The sequence below is a fragment of the Hypanus sabinus genome, chromosome 9 (genome assembly GCF_030144855.1).
Source record: "Hypanus sabinus isolate sHypSab1 chromosome 9, sHypSab1.hap1, whole genome shotgun sequence".
Classification (NCBI taxonomy): Eukaryota; Metazoa; Chordata; class Chondrichthyes; order Myliobatiformes; family Dasyatidae; genus Hypanus; species Hypanus sabinus.
The window spans coordinates 31,304,265-31,323,520 of NC_082714.1; the positions used below are offsets into that span (position 1 = coordinate 31,304,265).

Consider the following 19,256-nt stretch of genomic DNA (forward strand, 5'->3'; position numbering starts at 1 on the left):
AAAATCACAAAGAGTAGGGGTCCCAGAACAGATCCCTGAAGCACACCACTGGTCACCAGATTCCATGCAGAATATGACCCGTCTACAACCACTCATTGCCTTCTCTAGGCAAACCATTTCTGGATCCACAAAGCAATGTCCCCTTAGATCCCATGTCTCCTTACTTTCTCAATAAGCCTTGCATGGGGTACCTTGTCAAATGCCTTGCTAAAATCTGTATACACTACATCTATGGCTCTATCTTCATCAATGTGTTTAGTCACATCCTCAAAAAAATTCAATCAAGCTAGTAAGGCACGACCTGCCCTTGACAAAGCCATGCTGACTATTCCTAATCATATTATGCTTCTCCAATGTTCATAAATTCTGCCTCTCAGGATCTTCTCCATCAACTTACCAACCATTGGAGTAAGACTCACTGGGCTATCCCTTCTCCCTTTCTTGAATAAGGGAAGAACATCTGCAACCCTCTAATCCTCTGAAACCTCTCCCATCTTCATCAATGATGCAAAGATCATTGCAAGAGGCTCAGCAATCTCCTCTTTTGCTTCCCACAGTAGCCTGGGGTACATCCCCTCCAGTCCTGGTGATTTATCCAATTTGAGACTTTCCAAAAGCTCCAGCATATCCATATCCTCTTAATATCTAAATGCTCAAGCTTTTCAGTCCACTGCAAGTGATCCCTACAATTGCCAAGATCCTTTTCCGTAGTGAATACTGAAGCAAAGTATTCATTAAGTACCTTCACTTTTTCCTCCAGTTCCATACACACTTTCTCACTGTCACACTTGATTGATCCAAATCTCTCGCGTCTTATCCTTCACATACTTGTAGAATGCCCTGGGGTTTTCCTTAATCCTGTCTGCCAAGGCCGCCTTTTGGCTCTCCTAATTTCATTCTTAAACTCCTTCCTGCTAGCCTTAGGAATCTAGAAGATTATATCATTACCTTGTTTGTTTGTTTTTTTTAACCTGTTGTAAGCTCTTCTTCTTGACTAGATTTACAACACCCTTTGTGCACCACGGATCTTGTATCCCACCATCCTTTCTATGTCTCATTGTAACATACCTACTCAGAACCCTGAGCAAGTATCTCCTGAACATTTGCCACATTTCTTCTGTATTTTCCCCGAGAACATCTGTTTCCAATTTACGCTTCCAAGTTCTTGCCTGATAGCCTCCTATTTCCCCTTACTCCAATCAAATGTAACGTGTCTGTTCCTATCCCTCTCCAATGCTATAGTAAAAGGAGATAAAATTGTGATTACTATCTCCAAAATGCTCTCCTACTGAGAGACCTGACACCTGACCAGGTTCATTTCCCAATACCAGATCAAGTACAGCCTCTCCTCTTACAGGCTTATCTACATATTGTGTCAAGAAACCTTTCTGAGCACACCTAACAAACTCCACCCCATCTAAACCCCTCACTCTAGGGAGATGCCAATCAATATTTGGGAAATTAAAATCTCGCACCTCAGCAACCCTGTTATTATTACTCCTTTCCAAAATCAGTCTCCCTATCTGCTGCACGATGTCTCTGTTACTATTGGGTAGTCTATATTTTTTTTTAAAAACACCCAGTAGAGTAATTGACCCCTTTCTATTCCTAACTTCCACCCACAGAGACTCCAGAGACTTCCATGACTTCCTCCTTTTCTGCAGATGTGACACTATCTCTGATCAACAGGGCTATGCCCCCACCTCTTTTGCCTCCCTCCCTATCCTTTCTGAAACATCTAAAGTCTGGCACTTGAAGTAGCCATTCCTGCCCCTGCACCATCCAAGTCTCAGTAATGGCCACAACATCATAGCCCTAAGTGCTGATCCACACTCTAAACTCATCTGCTTTATTCATGATACTCCTCGCATTAAAATAGACGCATCTCAGACCAACTGTCTGAGCACGTCTCTTCTCTATCACCTGCCTGTCCTCCCTCTTGTACGGTCTCCAAACTTTCTCTATTGTGAGCCAAAACATCCCAGACCCTGGCACCTGGGAGGCAAACTACCATCCACTTTTCTTTCCTACGTCCACAGATTTGCCTATCTAACCCGCCCCCCCCCTTCTCTGTCTCCTGTGGTCCCAAGGTAACTACCTGCCTATAGCTCCTCTCTATCACCTCCTCACTCTCCCTGACCAGACGAAGGTCATCAAACTGCAGCTCCAGTTCCCTAACCCGGTCCCTAAGGAGCTGTAACTCGGCACACCTGGTGCAGATGTGGCCGTCCGGGAGGCCGGGAATCTCCAGGATCTCTCACATCTGACACCGACCACAGAAAACTGGCCTCACACACATACCTTGTCTGTATTCTATACAAATAATCTACCTGGCCTTGACCCTTTATTGCCAAAATCCACTTGAGCTAAAGCCTTCCTACTCTGTCACCCGCTCTGTAAATCTGTCTTTTTAAGCTCTTCCCGCTGTTCTCACTGGCTGACCTCCAGTTGCAACAACCCCTTTTGCAGTTGTGCCAGTTGAAACCGCTGAAGAAATAACTGCTTCATTTTCGACACTGCTTGCTTTTAAACTCTCCCCGCTGTTCTCACAGGCCGACCTCCAAACGCTTGCACAGTTGTGCCCTGCTCAAACCGCTGAAGAAACCGCTGGTCATCTCAAGTTGAGTGATAAATATTTGGAAATAGCATAGTGGCATTTCATTTGTTGGATTATGAATCTTTGAAGTTATTTTTATTTAGAGATGCAGCACCTTAACTGGCTTTCCAGCCCAATGAACCTGCACTACAAAATGTGACCAATTAACCTCCTAACCTGTAAGTGTTTGGAACGTGAGAGGAAATGAGAGCACCCATGGAAACCCATAAGCTCAGAAGGAGAGCCTATAAACTCCTTTCAGTGACTGTATTGAACCTGGGTTGCAGGCAATGTAATAAAGTTGTGCTAACTTCTATGCTACTGTGACAGTCAAATAATCCAGCCTCTGGGCTAAAGATGTCCATTTGTTGTGTATATTCAACACTGTTGCTAAGATGATCGATATAAAGGGATAGTGTGAGAACTTTTAGATGTAGCAGAAGAACAATCATGATTTTATTGAATGGCAAAGTAAAGCTGGAGAACCTTGTAGCCTGCTGCTGCTCCAGTATCTCAATTTCTGGCCATTTCTGAGCATGAAGGATGCTTAACCATTTATCTACATAATTGTCTTCCCTGCTCAAAGTTGGGGAGGTTTGTGGCCAGTTTTGCAGATCACAGATGCTGTTGCTGAAGGCCAATCTTTGGTCTCTGCTTTGTGAAATTAACCCTCAATAACGCTCTTAATAAAGCACCCAAGGGATATCAATGTAAGTAATACGACTCCTGACATTATAACATTTAAGTGGGTCTTATACAACACAAGTCAAATTTCCAAAGGCAATTGCAATGAACTCTAACGGGATATATCCTAAATAAATTATTTAATATTTAATGTTTAAAACTACTTTTTATAAATTCCCAGTTCATTCTGAAAATATTTCATTTCATTATTTTCCAGGAAATGATATTTTTCAATGGCTACTTCAAAATGTTTCCACAACGGAAGAAGGTAATTGAAGCTGCTTCTTTTGAATTTGATTCATCACTTTCATGGGGGGAGAACTGGACTAGAAACTGTTCACTTTGAGCAATGGCCAACTTTTCATCTTTGTTAAAAGAAACCTGTATGTTGCAAGTATTACTTCACTCAGAAAAATGTTTTAAGAGGGTTGTTGCAACGGAATAATTATAGATTTAGATATATCAAGTGATAGTAAATGCTAGTGTGCTTTACTTCGTGAAAAAATTGCTATATTTCTTCACTATTTTTGGTTGGTGCGGCTGTAACAAAACCCAATTTCCCTCAGGATCATTAAAGTATGTCTGTCTTTCAAATGTGTTTATGATAGTGTTTGGATTATGGAGAGAAGACATCAAGTATCATTTTTTTGAGACATAAGAATAAGGTAAAGGTCCAATCTGTACATTTGTTCGATAGTTGGTAAAACTACATAGAATAGAGAGCTACAACAGTAGTATAATAAGGCAACAAATAACTGGATGTACAGTCTAAGACAGACATAACAAATGTATTTTCCTGTGCAGCATTGTAATCAAGTTAGTTTTCTCCCTTGGCTTGGAATTTCCCAGTAGTTTTAGTTCACTTTTGCTTGTGATACCTACACTTCCTTTGAGTAGACCTTTGCTACGTTTCTGTCCTGTGCACCGGCTGATGTACTTACAGTGAAATTATCGGTGTGCGGAATTTACAATTTGTCGGAAATCTAGGGTTGATGTGTTGCTAAAGTCAGAGTGAGAGTTAGTGTAATGTCTAATTTATTAGCTTGTCTTTTTAAAGATTGGCTCTTTGGTCAATAGAACATTTGTAATGTTGATAAGATTATACACCTGAAAGATCTAAAATGGATGGATAATTGTAACAGCTTGTCGATCTGATACAGGAACATGTCAATTGCTACGGAGTCTTCTGGCTCTTGAACTTCTGCAGTGGGCTGGTGCTCTACGCATGGTGGGCTTATTTCAGTTACTTTTAATGAAATTATGCAGCTGAACTTGTTGTTCCTCAAAGTGAAATAAAATCATATTTTGCATATTTTACTCAAAACTTGGCATATGACCCTGCTTTGATTTACATATCGGAGTACACAGGATGGTACTACTCAACTCAATACTCTTTTTGGAGCTTTGCAGGAAGAAAAATGGCTGTTGTCTGGCCTTGGTCGTTAAGACTGTGTATTCTTCATAATTTTGCAATAGCCAAATTACTTGATTATTCCCCATGTAACACTACCCCATTAAAGAAAATGACTGAAGTACAAAACAATGAGATGAAGGTTTGAATTTCCTGGCTTTCTCACTTGTTTACTTAGTGTTATCTTCAAAAATAGTAAGAAATGCAGAACTCCTGCAGAAATTTATTTTATTCCCTGCACTTTTATCTCTTTTGTTCATTTACTGTTTCGCATGCCTGCCATTTCTTACCTGCATTTTTTTTCCCCATCAACCTTTCTCCTTCACTTGTTAATACACTGAATGTTTGCTTGGGATTTGGTTCAGGAGGTCCCATCAATACTTAACTGCATTTTATTTATATGTGATGTAATTGGAAATTTATCCTGAGCAAGAATTCTGATTTGGTTTTTCACTTTATAACTTTGGGATGCCAATTATTTCAAATTCATGATATTTGTGCTGAACCAATAGGTTTCCTGATCATCTTCCCTCACTGCCTAAACCAGGGGTTCCCAATCTGGGGTCCAGAGACCCTTCTGTTAATGTTAGGGGTCTATGGCATTTTTTAAAAAAAGGTTGGGAACCCCTGGTCTAAGTGATGAGGTTCCACTGAATTGGCACTGGTGTTCCACATCCTAACATTTGAATTGAACTATTTAACAGCAATATTTTCTCAGGACATTTTGGCCTTTCATGATTATAGGAATCTTGCCTAAATCCCCTATTGTGAAAGTCCTCTTCATTTATGAACCTGCATGAATACTGATATCAGTCTTAAGCATTGCTTCTCTACATGAGCAATTATTTGTCTAAATCAAGCTGGTAGTTTTTGAATTATTTATGCTATCACCACAGTGAGATAATACTACAGGCAAACTAAGAAGTTGATTTATCCTAGTATTCTGTACCCATTTATCTGGAATATTACCTGTCATTACTATTGACCTACTTCTGCTGTCGAATGGGAAAAATGGAGATAATCGGATTTGGAGTATACTACAATTTACAGTTACGAGCATTTGTAAGTATTGAAGACTAATCCAGGAACAGATGCTCTAGAAGTGATTGTTGGTGGTTTCAGAATTTATTTTGATTGGATCGTGGATAAAATAGTAATCAACCTAAGCTTGCCACGAGACTTGTTGCTGATTCATGAGAGAAATTCGATAGGGTCAAGAGATTCACACAAAAATAGTGTAATACTAGTGAAGAAATACATTGACAGACAATAACACAGGAAAATATAGTTGATGCTGAGAAAAATGATGGAATAAAGAATTAAAATATTGGAGGCAAATCAAGCCTCACTTGTTTTTTGGTGAAGACATGAGGAGAATAGTGTGGGTAACACTATTATGATAATATTTTGTCAAAAACCTATGCCTTTCACAAACTACTAAAGGGAGAATGCCAGCATGGATACTAAGTTGTCAATATGACAGAAATCTTGTGGTTTTTTAAAAAAAAATTGTACTTCAAAGCATTTGTCCAAGGCCATTTTTCTTTGTAATGTGTATTAAAGGTCTGTAATTGGGTGTGTAAGCATTTAGTTTTGAAGTTTGTAAATGCCACAAAATGAGAATAATCCATCAGGAGGGCCTAGACAAATTGGATCCTTGTAAAGTAAGACTGGTGAAATTGGCAGAGAATTTGTGCATATCTATGAAGACAGATGGAAGACACTAAAGCATCTTGTTAATAGTAAAAAATCAAGGGACAGATGGGAGAGAGGAACTAAAAATCACTGGAGAAGTGTTCTCAGGCAGACTAATGGAACTTGAGGCAAGTAGCCAATGAACATAAATGAATGAGCTTAATTGTGCAAGCAATATTTGTGATCTTCCAAAATTCCCCAGGCTTTAGGTAGGTCTCAGTGAACTGGAAAACTGCAAATGTAATGACTCTATCCAAAGAAGGAAGAAGGCAAACTAGGAAGCAAAAGACCGGCTGGCCTGATGGGTGAATGAGAAAATCTTGGAATCTTTCGGAAGTGCATTGAGAAAATCAAAACTCCACTGAGCAGAATTGACAATGCACTTTGGAAGAGACATAATTCCTGATGAATATTAGTTTTCCTTGTGGAAGAAATGGGCTGGGTGAATAAAAGGACATTGGCAGAGGGAGTAGCTGAAGAATGTATGTTTCTTTCAATGCTCTGTTCAATGTGCTAAAACAGTTGAAGATTGGCTGTTGATTACCTTGCCATATAACAGTAAGGACTTGTGGGATAGAGCATAATATATTAGCTTTGATAGAGGATTGGCTAACTAACAAAAAAAGGCCATTGAGTAATTTTCAGATTGGCAGACTGTAATTATAAGATGCCACAGATATTAGTGTTGAAGCTTCTACAATTTACAATCCATATTAATCACTTTGATTAAGTGATCTTGTGAATTGTAGCAACACACATAAAATGCTGGAGGAATTCAGCAGACCAGTCAGCATCTGTAGGAAAAGAGTACAGTCAACGTTTCGGGCTGAGACCCTTTAGCAGGTGCGAAGACCCTTCAGCCTGAAATATCAACTGTACTCTTTCCATAGATGCTGCCTGGGCTGCTGAGTTCCTCCAGTATTTTGTGTGTATTGCTTGGGCTTCCAGCCTCTACAGATTCTCTCTTGTTTGTGAATTGTAGCCAGATTTTCTGAGGATAAAAGGAATAGGTGGGAAATGAGTTGTGAGGAGTACTCAAAGAATCTATAAAGGAATATGGGTTGGGTGAATGGGCAAAAATGTGGCAGTTGGATGATGTGTGGAAATAACAGTTATCGACTTTGGACAGACAGAAGAACAGTCTATTAATCAAGTGGAGAAAAAATGCTATAGTTCTTTAGTACAGAAGAAATTAGATGTCATCGGATGTGAAACACAGTATGCACGTACAGCAAGTAAGTGGAAGGCATGAGAATATTGGTCTTTATTGCAAAAGGGCTGGGCTATAAATTAGTCCCAACTTGCTGCAACTGTACAGAGTATTTGCGAGATCATATTTGGAGTACTGCATTTGGATTTGGTTTCTTACTTAAGGAAAAATTTTACTTGAATTGCATAGTTCATTAAATGATTACTGTGAAAGATTTTTAAAATTAAACAATCTGGGCTTTTATTCACTGAAGTTAGGAAGATTTTTGAGAAGGCTTTAAGTCTGTTGCTGAAATGGATTTTTTTCTCATAATGGAGTGAAGAATTTAATAAGTCACCCCTTCACAGTGAAATGAGCAAGAGATTTTGCTCTTGTGAATATAAACAAAATTATACTAATCAATTGTACCACAAGTTAAGGATCACATGATTGTGTTCGGTTCAGTGCATGGTATTGCAGAGGGTTGAAGAGCATATTTAACGCAGTAGTGTGAAGAATGAGGTAATTTGGTGTATGTGGTGAAATTAGCAAGAGTGTGATCATATTCCAACAGTCCGGAACCACCAGCAATGAAGAGAAGATTTGATTTGATAGCGTGCAAAATCATTACCATTGAAATAAATAATGACGAACTGTGAAAAAAGATTAGCAGGAAAGGCTGAAGAGATGTGTGTGCCTGATTCTTTTTATTTTTATAGCCAGATTTCTTTTTCAATGTTCTCAAATATAATACTTGAACATGGCAATTCTATAATTGGAAAGTGAATAAGATAACCTCTTGGTTTTTCTAAAACGGTATCATAGCACACTTGACCAAATGACTTCTTTCTCTGTTGAGTTGCCTTCTGATTCTGCAACTCAGCTGAAGTAGAGTTAATTACCATGTCCACTGGTACAGTGAGGTACACTACAATGAAATGCTTGCAGCAGCATAACAGGCGCGCAGGTATAGACGACAAACAGAATATAAATTATACATATAATGGGTAAAATGCTATTTTTGCACAAGTTCTGGATCTTGCACAAAGACATAATTGGAGAAGTCTATGGTGGTACAAGATGTGGTCCATTGTTCAGGTAGGGCTAGAATTGTCCATGTAGATTCAAGGAATTCCTGAACCTAGTGGTGTGGGACTTCAAATTTCTGTAACTCTTCATAATGGGCCAGATAGATCAAAGTCTCTTTGGAGGCTTTGCTGTTGTTTGCATGGTGGTGGAGGGAGGGGTGTTGGTGCTTTTGTAGGTGGGGGGTCAACACTTGCTACTGCTTGTGCATGGGAGAGGGGTCTTTAGGGGGTCTGATGTTACTTTCATTCATCCTTTGACATTTTTCCTGTTCCTGAATATCTGCAAAGAGTAAGAATTCTAGCTTTTATACTGTTTGCATTCTCTGAAATGAATCATTGGTGGGGAATCTTGATTCTGCCTACTTGAGGTAGCGCTTCCTTTCAATGCTGAGGTTGTTGGTGAGAGCTGTGCCCATGATAGACCATTCTATGTCTACACCTCTCTGCTGCCTTTTGCATTCCTGTGCTTTGGGATTCTAGCAAATTTCTACAGATGTAACCAGTTAGCTACATCACTGTCTGGTATGGAGGGGACACTGTAGAGTGTTGTAACTTCATCGTGGGCACTAGCCACCCAAGCATTGAGAACCTCTTCAAAAGATGATGCTTGATAAAGATGGTATTCATCATTGAGGACCCCCATCATCCAGGACAAGTCTTCTCATTTCTACCATCAGAGGGCATGTACATAAAGGCACTCAACCTTTTAGGAGTAGCTTCTTTCTCTCCACCATCAGATATTTTTTAACAGTCCATGAATACTTTCTCAATATTTTTGCTCTTTTTGCACCTCCTTTGGGGCAGGTGTGGCCTGTACAAAAATGACAGATCGCACTTGAATCTGAGGGGGGCCAATATCCTGGTGGGGAGGTTTTCAAAACCTATTGGGGAGAGTTTAAGCTAGAATTGCTTGGGTGGGAATCAAACTGAAGAGACACAAGAAGAGGCAGTTGGCTCACAAATAGAGAAAGCTTGAAAACCGTGCAGGAGGGATGATAGGCGATAGAGAAGAGATAGAGATAGAGAAGAGATGCGCTCAGATCAGTGGTTTGAGATGTGTCTATTTTTAACGCAAGGAGTATTATTAACAAAGTGGATGAGCTGAGAGCATGGATCAGTGCTTGGAACTATGATGTTGTGGCCATTCCAGAGACTTGGATGGCTCAGGAACAGTAATGGCTACTTAGTAATGGCCAGGTTTCAGATGTTTCAGAAAGGACAGGGAGGGAGGCAAAAAAGGTGGGGGTGTGGCACTGTTGATCAGAGATAGTGTCATGGCTGCAGAAAAGGAGGGAAGTCATGGAGGGATTGTCCTCTGAGTTTGTGTGGGTGGAAGTTAGGAAAAGGAAGGGGTCAATAACTCTACTGGGTGTTTTTTGTAGACCACCCAATAGTAACAGAGACATTGAGGAGCAGATAGAGAGACTGATTCTGGAAAGAAGTAATAATAACAGTGTTGTCATGGTGGGAGATTTTAATTTTCTAAATATTGATTGGCATATTGATTGATTAGATGGTGTGGAGATTGTTAGTTATAGTCAGGAAGGTTTCTTGACACAATTTGTAAATAAGCCTACGAAAGCAGAGGCTGTACTTAATCTGATATTGGGAAATGAACCTGTCATATCTCTCAGCAGGAGAGCATTATGATCTCTATCTCCTTTACCATAGCATTGGGGAGGGATAGGAACAGACAACTTAGGAAAACGTTTAATTGGAGTAAGAGGAAATATGAGGCTATCAGGCAGGAATTTGGAAGCATAAATTGGGAGCAGATGTTCTCAGGGAAATGTACGAAAGAAATGTGGCAAAAGTTCAGGGGATATTTGTGTGGTGTTCTGCATAGGTACGTTCCAATAAGACAGGGAAAGGCTGGTAGGATACAGGAACTGGTGTACAAAGGCTGTAGTAAATCTAGTAAAGAAGAAAATAAAAGTTTACGAAAGGTTCAAAAAATACTAGGTAATGTTAGAGATCTAGAAGATTATAAGGCTAGCAGGAAGGAGCTTAAGAATGAAATCAGGAGAGCCAGAAAGGCATGATTTTGGGAAGGTTAACTTGCAGACATAAATGCTAATAAGGAAGGCAAATGAAATGTTACCATTCATTTTGAGAGAACTAGAATATTAAAGCAAAGCTATAATGCATATGGCTTTATAGAGCACAGACTACATTTAGAGTATTTTAAGTAGTTTTGGGTCCCATATCTCAGGAAGAATATGATTTTGTAGAGAGTCTTGGGAGGTTTACAAGAATGTTCCCAGGGATGAAAGAGTTAATGTATGTATGAGGCGTGTTTGATGGCTCTGTGTCTATACTTGCTGGAAGTCCAGGAGGGATCTCATTTAAACCTTTCGAATAATGAAAAGCCTGTACCCAATGGATGTGAAGAGGGTGTTTCCTGTAACGGAAGACTAGCATCAGAGGGTACAGCCTCAGAATAAAAGGATGTAATTTTAGAATGGAGCAGAGGAGACGTTTCTTTAGCCAGAAGGTGGTGAATCTTGGAATTCATGTCCACAGATGGCTGTGTAGGCTATGTCATTGGGTGTATTAAAAGTGGAGTTTGATATGTGCTTGATTACATATTTAATTTTATTTAGAGGTACAACATGAGTAGGCTCTTCTGGCCCTTCAAGAGCATCGCATCAGCAACCCCTGATTCAACCCTACGCCAATCATGGGAAAATTTACTATGACCAAGTTAAACTGGATCACCCAGAAAAAAAAATGCATTCCACAGGAAGAATGTACAGACAATATCAGAATTGTACCCCACATTCCAACACCCTGAGCTTTAATAGTGTCACTCTAACCACTACACTACTGTGGTGTAGATTAGTAAGCATGTCAAAAATTATGAGGAGAAAGGAGGAGAATGGCATTGAGAGGGAATAGTAAATCAGCTATAATTGAATGATGAAGTAGACTCAATGAGCTGACTGGCTCATTTCTACTCCCATATCTTATGGTCCTATGCATTTCACTTGTTGTTGTCCATGCTAAATAAAGAAGTCACACAAGGGACAGAAGAGATTCTACAATATAACTCAGTAACAAATAATATACCTAAATGAAATGTAGAACAAATTAGAACACTACCAATGCACTTTTGTACTATAAAACTATTAGTTCCAAATAGTTATTGTCAGACGAATTTATCCAGTGTCTGCAATGAACAACATAGCACAAAAGCCTGGTATAGATAATGGATTCCTTTCATATGATGTTATCGATGAATGCATTCTCCATATTTTTCATTTTAGCATTCAAGATGATAATCAATACCTTCCTGATTCTTATTACTGCTTATTTCTCACCAAATATCAGTGACAAAAATTACTGCTTTTTGAACACAAGCACGGACAACTGGTGCTATTTTTTTTTAAGTTTGCTCTTAGCATGTAGAGTCTAATGGCCATGCAAGTGAGCACAACTGAAGCTAGTTGGAACCTGGTCAGCAAGTCTACTGTCCCAATTAAGCAGCATAGTGTCACAAATAAACAAAAGGAATCTCAGCAATGTTCTTGACTAGCTTTTGTTTTTTAAGAGTTGTCCCAAATAAGCAGCTGCCCTGATTCACTAATGGCCCAATTAACAGGAATCCTGTGTGTGCATCATATGATACAGTATCTAACAAAATGGGGAGACCATGAAATGATAGGTAAATTGAAGGAGATTCAGGTAAATTGAGGCTAGAGTTGATTTCTGCCATAACCAACATAAAGCTCTTCATTGCATTGCATTGGATTGGATGTTAATGCTCTTGGATAGTAGTCATTGAGGCAGGTCACTGTGTAGTTCTTGTGCATCAATGCTATAAGATGCCCTTAACAGATGGAAGCCTCAGAATTTGAAGTGGTCCTCGATTGTGCAGAGCAACTGGCTGGAATAGATCTTCATTGCTTGGCTAGGTATGCCATCTGGGCCAGACTCTCTTCGTGGGTTCACCCTCTTGAAGGATGTCCTGATTTCAGTCCCTTCTGAAGAGGTGGGGAGTTATATAGGTGGTGATTCAAAGTGTGCGTAAAAAGCATTGAGCTCATCCAGAAATGAAGTGCCATTATCGCTTGTCCTACACGTTTTTGCTTTGCAGGAAGTGATGACATGCATGTTCGGCCACAGCAGCCCAGAGCCTTGCCATCTCATTTAATGAAAATAACTGATTGACGATGATCTGTGATAAGTACTGAAGCAGCAAAATGTCAAAAGATCTTCAAAAAGGTGATGCCTGAAAAAGGTGGCATCCATCATTAAGGACTCCTATCACTCAGTACGTGCCCTCTTCTCATTGCTGCCATCAAGGAAGGAGGCTCAGGAGCCAGAAGAGAGAAACAGGTTTAGGAACAACCCCTTCTCCACTGCCCCCCAACCTGTGCCATCAGATTTCTTAATGGACAATGAAGCCAAGTACACAACCTCACTTCTTTCTCTTTCACACTACTTGTTTAATTTTTTGTATATATAATTTATAGTCTTTGTTATTGTTTTGCACTATACTACCACAAAACAAATTTCATAGTGTATGCCAGTGATATTAAATCTGACTCTTTAATATTGCAAACCTTTTCATTTCAACATAATGTTTAAATGAAAGGTATAACTAAGGGCTTTCAAATGGTAACCTACCTCTGTTTACACTTGTTTTCTGCAAAGGCACTGCCTTTAATTACCATTTAATTCGAATTGTTGCCTCTCCTTAACCCAGTTAGGATGTACCCAGCATAACTGGTATAGAAGTCTCAACGCAGGAGCTGAACAGAAGGTGCAGATTAATATCTGTTTTCCTTCTGCTGTGCACACATATTATTTGGGAGTGGGAAACTTACAATAACATAGGAAGTGTTTCTGTCGCCTATATAATTTCCTCGGTGATCAGGGAAGGAAAAGGTGAGTCATTCCAAAATAATTCTTTCTAATGTCTGATGAAGCTGAGTGTTCCTCCAAAACACTCATCCCCTGAGCTGCAATAATGAACACCGAGCACTAGTTTAATTAATAACTGGCAGGAATTAATCACCTTTGTTAGACAGCCAAGCTTGGTATTTAATAACAGGAAAGTATCGCTGGAACTGAATTGACTTTCGTAGGTCTGTTACCCAATTTAATTATATAATACATTTTTCCAATGTGAGGCTCTTTGGCCCATCACATTGATGCCAGCTCTCTGGCAATCAGATTTCCCCCACCTATCTTAATTCTCTTTCAATGCATAAAGCTCCCCAATGTGGTTAAAAAAAAATGCTGCATAAAAATTCTTGGTCTGTAACTGACTTCATCTGTAGGAAATCTAAGATCATTTACCTTAAGTATTATTTTGACATGGCTGTTAGAGCAGAAATCTGAAACTTCACTTTTAACTTTTGACATTTAATTGTACCGCATGCCCAGTGCAGTTATGAACAAAAATTATCCTATTATAATTCATGGCAAAATGATAAATGTGTTTTCTGGCTATGCATTCTGTCCCAGGTAAGGATCCCAAAGGCAGGGCAAATAATTCTGTGTAGTTAAATAAGGATTTAAAGGATACTTTGAAATGGCCCAATGTGCTGTAATATAGTTAAATTATCTATATTTAACTTCCTTACCCAAGGGAATGAAAGTTACTGAACTAGAATTGAAGCTTTTGTTATTCTGATCATTTGAGATTTCTTTCCAAGATTAAAAGACTTGGCAGTAGCAGTTGGTTCCTTTATGGTTCGGCAGAAATCATTTATTTTCTACTGCAAACACTTAAATTCCAATCTTTCTTAAACTTTCTACATGTTACATGAGAGCTGGTGACTCAAGTACACAATACCCAAGAAAATCACTGAAGTGAAAATGACTATGCACAGGAGATAGTGCCTTCACTGTACCTAATTTTAAACACGTTTTTGGAAAAACCTAGACTATTGTATTTGTGGAGATTTTGTGGCTTATTTTTAGTTATATAACATAGTCTTCATCCTGTTAGCTGGAGGCTTGCACATAAGCTGCAATCTTAACAAATGGGTCTGCAGAAAACCCAGCTCAGTGCAGATGAAACTGCAGCATCTTCCAACAATTTTCTTAGTCTTTCCCATTGTAATGCTGCACCTTGCCTTCAGCTCAATATTAAGTGGGATTTTTACAAATGCTGGTTGCCAAATTAAAATACAATGGATTCTTAATTAGGACACATCGAGACCACTACATTTTGGCCCAATTATGTGGTTGTTCTAATAGCCGAAGTTTCATAGAAATAGTTAGAAAGGTATTTTTCAAAAAAGGAACACTGTTTAACCGAGTAACAAAATATGTATTTAAATGAAATACTGACAAATTGGAACACTACCTATACAACTACAGTACAATAAAATTTAGTTCCTAATAGTTATTGATGTAGGTATTCATCCAGTGTATATGGCTGTGTACTTCTGACTGTAAATGAAAAAATCTGCGGACACACCTAGTGCAGATAATGGACTGCTGCCTTACAATGCATCTTCTAAATATTAATTTGCATTGCAACATTCAAGATTACTGCTGATACCTTAAGGTTATTTGTAGTTCCCAACTTGAAGCAGTGAAATTAAGTTTTCATTCCTGGTTGTTTCTGGCATCTCCAAGCAAAAATGCTTAAAATCAATGAGCAAAACAGTTCAGAATTGTCTTGGTGCTTATTCCTCACCAACTATCAGTGACAAAATCATTGCTTTTTGAATGCAAACAGTGCGACTGACGCTATTTAAATGCTGTTTGCACTGAACATGGCGTTGTGTTTAACATCCACACAAGTGTATGCAACTGGCATCAGTTTAAAAACTGTTCATCAGCAACCTCATGTCCCGTTTAAGTGGCATAGTGTCCCAAATACATGCTTTTTAATCAATTTTTTTTGTTCTTTAAGTAATGTCTCAAATAAGTAATTGCCCTGATTAACTGATGGCCCAATTAACTGGAATCCACCCTGTTACTTATTACAACCAAAACAAGAATCGAACTATTTTCTCGACAACACTGGCCTTCCAATCCTTCACCTGATAGAAAGGGTCCAACCATTCATGATTACCAGTAATTGAAAATGAGAGATATCACAGATATATGGGAAACAATAATGGAAAATGCTGGAACCACTTAGCAGGTCAACAGCATCTGAAAATAGAAATAGTTCTAACATTTTGAAGTTGAAAGTAAAATTTATTATTGGGGTACATGCATGTCGTCACGTAGAATCCTGAGATTCTTTCTCCTGTGGGTATTATCGGCAAATCTGTAGAACAGTAACTGTAAACAGGATCAATGAACAACAAACTGCGCAATAAATGATGAGTGCGTGAAAGAACAAGGTGAACAGTCCTTAAAGTGAGATCATTGGTTGCAGGAACACTAGAAATGGAATGAGTGTAGTTATCACCTTTTCTTGAAGAGTCTTGATGGTTGAGAGGTCGAAACTGCTCTTGAACCTGCTGGTGTTAGTCCTGAGCAACCTGTACCTTGATGGCAGCAGTAAGGAAAAGAGCTTGGCAAGAAGATGACATGAGAGAGGGACAGGGGGTTGGGAAATGGCGAAGGGGAGAGGGGGTGGAGGTATTACTGGAAGCTTGAGAAATCAATGTTCACACCATCAGGTTGGAGGCTACCAAAAGTGTTTTTCCTCTAACCTAAGTGTGGCCTTATCCCGGCAGTGGAGGAAGCGATAGATGGACATATCGGAATGGGGAGTGGAATTAAATTGGGTGGCCTCTGGGCGATCCTGCTTGTTCTGGAGGACAAAGCATAGATGTTCGGCAAAGGGGTCTCCCGATCAACCTCGGGTCTCATTGATTATTCAAGAAGCCACACCGGGAGCACCGAACACAGTATATGACCCCAACTGACTCACAGGTGAAGTGATGCCTCACCTGGAAGTGCTGTTTGGGGCCCTGAACGGTAGTGAGGGAAGGAGTGTAGGGGCAGGTGAAACACTTGTTCCACTTGCAAGGATAAGTGCCAAGAGGGAGATCAGTGGGGAGGGAGGAATGGATAAGGGCCGTCCATCTTTGGATGCTACCTGTCTACAACATTTCATGTAGATGTACTCAGTGACTGGGAGGGCTTTTCCTGTGATGCACAGGACCAAATCCACTAACTTTTGTATGGAGTTTTTTTGCGCAAAGGCATTGGTATTCCCATACCAAACCTTGATGTAGCCAGTCAATACACTCTCCTCCACACATCTATAGAAGTTCGTCAAGGTTATTGATGGCATGCTGAATCTCCACAGACTCCTAAGGAATTGGAGGCATTGTCATGGCTTCTTTGCAATTACGCTGATCTGATGGGTCCATTGAGATGGTGACACCCAGGAATTTAAAGTTACTGACCCTCTCCACCTCTGATCCTCTGGGTGCTAGGTCATGGGCCTCTGGTTTCCCTCTTCTGCAACCTACAATTAGTTCCTTTTTGGGTGCAAATCCGTTCAGATATTCACTAGCACTGACACTATCTTCAAGTGCACAAGTACTCGTATCCCAGTTCTGCCCTTGCTTCATACCATTGTAATCTATCGATTATGACCTTTTATATTTTCTCAGTCGTGGCAGGTGTTGCTGCCTCATCCTAGTCTCCTAAAAATCAAGAAAATTTATTTAATGTTCCCATTCTGTGAACTTCAACAGTGTGTTACATTACTCCTGCACTTATCCTGCCACTGTCAACCTATCTATCAGCTGTTAGTTTATAATTGGGAGAAACCATCCACTCTTGGTGTCCATCAGAATTCACACTGTCCAATGTCACATTATGGATTTTTCTGTCCATTCTCTTTCTCTGTCCACAAATTTTTACTGCTCTAGGATGTAGACAAATAAAGTCAATTTGTGCATATGGTGGAAACCTCCCAAGCTGATGTTTGCAGAGAGAGAGAGAAAAATGTGGATTTTTATTGGTCAGATACATCAATTGTAATTGTGCTGCTGGTTTTCTGCTACAAAATATTGATTTCTTTCTAGTCAAAGCAAACAGTTATGGGGTTTTGCCCCGGCTGCCCACTTTTCACATTTTATTCCTTGGTGTGTTGGAGCACATGGTCCTGAGCTCTGTTTGTTATTCCTGAGAATCCTCACATAACTTGTATTTGCCATCAGCATATTTAGTGGAAGTTTTCCCTGGTTATTGGGTCACTCGAGGTATCTGCCCAATTCCCAAATTTAATTGATTTGCACCATTAATTGATAATTCTGAGCGTCACCTTTTGGCCAACCAGCCAATGTCCTGTGCAGAATGTTGCATGGACTTCTGTTATGGACACAGTGCTGTGGCAAAGTATCCATAACAGATCTCTGGGCAATGAATCTTTCCAATACAGAATCAGCTTTAATACTTAAAATGTGTTTTGTGGCAGCAGTACATTGCAATACATAATAAAAGCTATTAAATACAATAAGTATCTAAAAATTAAATAAGTGCAAAAAGAAAGAAAATAGTGAGATTGTGCTGATGGGTTCATTCAGCAATCTGATGGCAGAGAGGAAGGAACTGCACCTGAAGTATGTATCCTCAGGCTCCTGTATCACCATTTTGATGGTAGCAATGAGAAGAGAGTATGTCCTAAATGATGGATGCTGCTTTTTTTTTCCTTTTTTTTTGAGGTATGCCCATGATGGAGTTGGCTGAGCTGACAACATTCTGCATTTTTGTTTCTGATCCTGTGCACTGTGGCCCCTCTATACCAGGCAGTGATGCAACCAGTTAGAATGCTTGCCACATTACATCTATTGTGTATTTCTTCTACCTGTCATCTTCTATATGGTAACATATGCGTATTGCATAAAAAATTCGCTTTGGACTTTATAGGATTTTAAATATCTAGGTCCCTAGTTATTTGTTTATGTTCAGGTAAGTGCCAATAAATCTTGTATTAATGATTAGTAGAAGCAGAGTGTAATATGATATTAAGACTGATTGTTCGGAGGGCTTGTACTGTGGAGAGCCCTGTTCTTTCAGCCCTTCCCCAAAGAAGCCGTCATCATCCCTTTCAGACTGGATAGTTTCATACTTGAGGGCTGTCCTGGGAAAATGTCACCAGGTGACTAACCTTCCCACTGTTATGCAAAGGTGAGTTTCATCCATAGCTTTATCATTCTCCTTTGCCAGTTCTCCTGAATAAGTATTTCTGTCTTTGATCTCCAGGACTGACAGATTCCCAAATAACACCAATGTAAAACTATTTCTCCTCTGTCCTCCCTTTGACTATCTTTCCCATTATTCTTTGCCTTGAATCCACATGGGGATTAACGTCACCTTCAAGTATTTTGTTTAACTCTTGAATTTAATCAACCAGTATCAGTTAGTGACCCCTTGGGATTTTCATGCCTGGATATTGGCCATGAAGCACAGTTACAGTCCAAATTTACCCACTTACAATTATTAGACAAAATCTCTTCCCTCTTACATGATCTTTCTAACTTTGTCTAGCTTGCTTGCAGAAGATTATGATGTAATTAAGCCACTGTCTGCTACAGCTTCTCTGATCATTGAACCCATAGACCCACTTTTTCGTTCCAATCTTCTGAGATGGCTTAAATTGCCATCCCCTGTTCAGTGAGCAGAAGCTACAGATAATCACCTGTCTCCTGATGTCAGCAC

At 39.6% G+C, this 19,256-nt stretch overlaps 1 protein-coding gene across 1 annotated transcript in view; it reads left to right on the forward strand.

The window, feature by feature from the left end:
* rgs11 (regulator of G protein signaling 11) overlaps positions 1–19,256 on the forward strand; it is a 135,872-nt gene that overhangs the window by 31,741 nt on the left and 84,875 nt on the right. The window contains exon 3 of the mRNA XM_059979415.1: positions 3,498–3,548. Coding sequence (XP_059835398.1) covers positions 3,498–3,548 — 51 coding nt within the window. The remainder of the gene's footprint in view (positions 1–3,497; positions 3,549–19,256) is intronic.